This window comes from Oratosquilla oratoria, chromosome 27 (genome assembly GCF_046742065.1).
Source record: "Oratosquilla oratoria isolate Oo_2021 chromosome 27, ASM4674206v1, whole genome shotgun sequence".
NCBI classification, from domain to species: Eukaryota; Metazoa; Arthropoda; class Malacostraca; order Stomatopoda; family Squillidae; genus Oratosquilla; species Oratosquilla oratoria.
The window spans coordinates 46,240,108-46,245,107 of record NC_134803.1 but is presented as its reverse complement, the minus strand read 5'-3'; the positions used below and the strand labels follow the sequence as shown (position 1 = coordinate 46,245,107).

Sequence of the window (5,000 nt, the reverse complement as noted above, 5' to 3'; positions counted from 1 at the left end):
GAGACTACAAGAGACCATAAGGTCTACACTATGCAGTTTTATGTCTTTCATCCACAAGGAGATATGACAAAAATGACAACAAATTGATATTGGATGGGTGAAGGGTGTTTATATGCCTTGACTAGGTCACCCCCTATATCAGCGTTGCTCAACCAAGGTTCCCCGGAACCCTAAGGTTCCGCAAAAGGTCCCTAAGGGTTCCGCGAGAACAAGTGAGATAAGCTAATGCAATTTTGATTATCTATTTAATTTCATATACATAAAATAATCAAACACGCACGGCATATTCTTGATTATTGTAATAATGTAATATAGACATCATCCAATCTAACCTATTGTTACGATGAAAACAAAATGAGAAAGATATGGTATATATATATATATATATATATATATATATATATATATGTATATATATACATATATATATATATATATATATATATATATATATATATATATATATATATATAATGCCCACAGCCCGTTTGTAAACCTATTCCTTTGAAAAAGCATACCTGCGAAACTCTTCAAGAATAAACTCAAGACTAAGACTCCTGTGTTTCCTGTTCCACTTACGTCAACCTGTCAGAATGTCTCAACGTATATATATATATACATATATGTATATACTTATATATATGTATGTATATATATGTATATGTGTATATATATATATATATATTTTTTTTTTTTGCGCAAGGGTTCCTTGAGACATGCAATTTATTTTAAAGGTTCCGCAAGGGTAAAAAGGTTGAGAAACGCTGCCCTATATAAAGGGAAAAGGGCCCAGTTGTAATTATTCGCAAAACCACAGGGGGATTTTGGACCCTGGGTTAACCACCACTGGAATAGAACCACTGGATACATTTGTTCTTGGAAAGTAAGACGAAATGGTTCGTTTGATTGGCTATCCTAAAAATCACGTAAAGCTTTGTTATAAGATAATACAGTCTTCATGACAACACCTGAGATATTCACAGAAAAAAAAAAATGTAATGGAATTCTAGAGAGCTTGCGTCACATTAAACACTAGATTCACCCACACTAGAAAGGAAATGAACAGCATACCAGATAACTGTGTTGTACATTTAGCAAAGTTCCAACAATGGATTGCTGTATTTCAGTCACATTCTTATAAAACACCATAAATGACACTTGAATTTTCCCAAAGGGATAGTTCGATAGTCCTGCAGTGGACCCTTATGAACCTCTTCCTGTATTTTTTTCCATTTAATTTACAGGACTCCCACCCGCCCTGACCTCTTCTGTACTTAATGTCATTTACATTCCGTAGCAAGAGGCTTCTATGTTACCTCGACTCATCCACTCTGTATCCTCCAAGTCGTGGGTTCGAGTCCCACATCTCTCTCTCTAACAGTCCCTAAAGAATAGGTTATAGGGCAAAGGTGACGGCTTCGGTCGGAGCTACTCAGCGCCTCCTGGCGTATAATCCTCGGTCCAACCTTCCTCGAAGAAGAGGGACTTTACACATATACTCTGTCTTAGAACCAATGAGGATCGAGAATGAATTTATACATTTTATATATTTATATATTTTTTCTATCCTATCCAGACACATCTTTTTACGATTGTATAGTTTTCATGTGACTTTTAACCCATGGGATCAGGTCACTGAGTGTTGAGGGGAGAATCAGACGCCTAAAGAGCTCGTCTCTGTTTTTCTATCTACCATTCACACTACTCAATACTATTCATTCTCATCCATTACTATCTTACTTCCCACACCTACTGCGCATGTCCCTTTGCCTGACTAGTCTCAGGAACGTAGGAACTTTAAAGTGCGCATGACTCGGTTCTTTTGTTTATCTCAAGACAATCTACTATATTCTTAGGTAGATTACCTCCCCTTCCTTTATCCTCCTCTCAGTTTCTGACTTCCAGCATCCCGTTAGACGTCAGATTCTCTTATGAGACATAACATTTTTCATTTAAGCTGGTTGTATCTTTACTAGCTTGAACAGGTACTAGTCATCGTGTTTATGGAAGTGTGCAAAAGGAGTTATCGTGGCCCTTTGCGGACATCAAGTTCGGGGATCGCATGGTGCAGTACTCGTTCGTCACAGGAACATTTCGCTTAGTCTGACGACGATCCAGGCTCTTCGCGTAACACACGCCTTGAGCTGGCTGATCACAGTTTTCATACTCACGGTTGAGGTCGTCAGAAACCGTTATTACCATGGGATTGTGGCTGACAGGGAGACCACGGTCAGGACACGAAGTAGAGTTGAGAACAAACGGTCTTGGTGGTTGCGGTCTGGCACTCCAGTGAATTGTTGGTTCCTCATAGATATCATCCACCCTCATAAGCTTCTTATTTTTCTTCAGTTTGTTACTGACGGCGAAGCAAATAAGTGAGATCAATAGGAGGACGCAGCAGACCATCAGGAAGAACATCAAGAACTTCGAGTTTAACAGTGAGGTTCTCTGGTCCGCGACGGGTTTCTCGCGGACAATGCTGTCACGGGAGACTATGAAGTTGTGCATACATGAAGGGTGAAAGTAGTCCTGTTGTTCTGCCAAAGAAGAACCAGTCACGGGGTTCTGCAACAGAGAGTCGGGCATGGGGATTACGGTTGTTGTTAAAGAAGACTCAGTAACGTACGAAGGCGTGGTGTTGTCAGTTCTTGTCGTTTCATCCTCCGACTGTTCAGTCGACAGAAAAGAGTCTGTCGAAGAATCAGAAGAATCAACGTCCATGTTTGATGGAGACATTGCACTCCCGACGGTCGATTTTACAGGAATAAAGATGTTACCTTGTACTACAGTCGAGCCGCTACACGGCAAATTGTCCAGTGACCTAGGTTGGCCAATAAGAGTGTTGTTGACGATATTCACAGAACTGGAGGAGTTTATCTTCAAAGAGTCCGCTTCCATACCAAGAACCCACGTATCTGTCACCTGTATGGACAATGCCCCCTCGAGCTGGATGGCATTCTTCCTCAAAAGTCCAACTCTGGTGTTATTCATTATAAACTGCTCTGGTTTGCCGTAGTGATGAGAGCCGATGATCTGGATAGCATTAGCTTCGATGACGCCAAAGATGGTGTCACGGATACACATATCTTGCAGATTGCCGATACGGCGATCCAGGACGATGGGCTTGGAAGTTGAAGACCCCTGCAGGAGGCCGATCTGGGACTTTTCTATCAAAAGGTACCGCAGTAGCTTCACATCCAGCAACGTCTGTGACGGAATACGGTCAACGGTAGTGTTGTGGAACAGTAAACTCGCGGCATATTTGTGGATGAGTCCTTTCGGAAGATGGTGGACGGTGCTGTTGATGAAGCCCACACCTGGAAAACAAGCGCATTATTCGTCACGAGGGAGATGTACTAAGGGGACCACTCATCACAATGTAAAACCTGAAACACAAAAAGGCTTCCATCCCAGTTAAATAAACTTCTGAATATCTGGAACAGACTGGGATATTTTGAAAGAAATACATACTTTGTAAGAAAGATAAAAAAAAAAAAAAGAGATCTAGATTATGTTGTTCCTTTATCTCTGGTGATTTATTCAATTCCTGCTATCCTTTGTTGGTGTGTTTTATACTATATACCATAGGCGGTTCTAGACGCCTATTTTAGGAAGACAGAGGGAAAAGGGCGCCGTCTCTAACCACCAGGAGATATAACGTTGTTGTTGTTGTTCCCTGGACTATCTGTCCGAGCAGTCCCGTCTCCCTGAGGAACGCTACAGGATGAACGGAGTTTTCTCACAAATCCCTGATAGAGTGTATTTTGTGTTGTTGCCGTGTATGATTTTGTACAGTGCAGTCATCCATAATGTGTTGTACAATACGAGATGAAACGTTACATCCTGAACAGCTGTCTGTGATTTGGTCTCACAGTCTCTTTAGGTAACTTAGAAAGGCTGCATGGTGGCCGCATCGCAATCTGATCAGGTGGACTATGTCCTCTCGTGGGAGAGAGGACTCGGAGGGATGGATATCAGGAGATCTGGCATACAGCAGTGTTTTTGCCTTTCAGTTTATTGAAGGAGCAGTGAGCAGGGGACATGTTGGCGTCTCTCTTTAATTCCTTCAATTTGTTTCAAAATGGAGGCCGTATGCGTGAATAAGGTTAGCAAGCATTCGCTATGTAGATAGGAATGATTTTGCAACGGAAAACATTTACAACAACGGACGCACACTGATCTCATGGGGTGTTAGAAGTATTGCACCGTACCGGAAGATGGGGAGTTACGGGATTCGAATCCGCGCCTTGTCGGAGTTGAGGCCAGCGATATACCGACTGATGTAAAGAACTGTCCCGTGATTGGTTGATAGAGAGTTGGATGGCTACAGTGATAACGAAAGAGCGTTACATGGTTACGGAAACAAATTAAAAAAAGATTGCTTGAAGGGTTTAATTTTTCAAACAAATGTGCCAACTCGGCCTAAGGAAAAGACGTTGCACAACTTAGAATCATAAACGTATTCAAAACTAAATTTGGTCAATGAAAAAAAAAAGACAAGGCACCTCATGTATAGGTCTTTTCCTGTGTATTACGGGTAGACAAATTCAGTTCAATAAATACTCAGTCAAGGAGAAATAGATTAGAGAATACAGACAGGCGGCCGGCAGGAAGACAGACAGGCAAACAGACAGCCAGAGATAGATAAACGGGCAGACATATGAACAGACCGACACGCAAAGAGACAGATGGACAAATAGACAGTAAGAAAGGCAGACAGGCAGACAGGTCTCCTAGCAAACATCAAGGCTTACCCGTCTTCCCAACCAATATATAATCTGCGCATATAAACAGACCAACATCTAGATAGACAAACAAAGAAACAGTCACAAAGACGGACAGACGGACAGGCAGGCGGACATACAGGCAGATAGACAGACAGACAGACACACAGACATATAGACAGACAGATAAACAGACAGACAGATAGACAAACAGACAGACATGCAGACAGACAGACAGGCATGCAAACAGACATACAGACAGATAGGCAGACAGAC

General features: G+C 41.7%; 1 protein-coding gene across 1 annotated transcript in view; it reads right to left on the bottom strand.

Moving 5' to 3' along the window:
- Nucleotides 1-671: 671 nt before the first annotated feature.
- LOC143040009 (uncharacterized) overlaps nucleotides 672-5,000 on the bottom strand; it is a 9,446-nt gene continuing 5,117 nt past the window's right edge. The window contains exon 3 of the mRNA XM_076210529.1: nucleotides 672-3,317. Coding sequence (XP_076066644.1) covers nucleotides 2,002-3,317 — 1,316 coding nt within the window. The 3' untranslated portion in view covers nucleotides 672-2,001. The remainder of the gene's footprint in view (nucleotides 3,318-5,000) is intronic.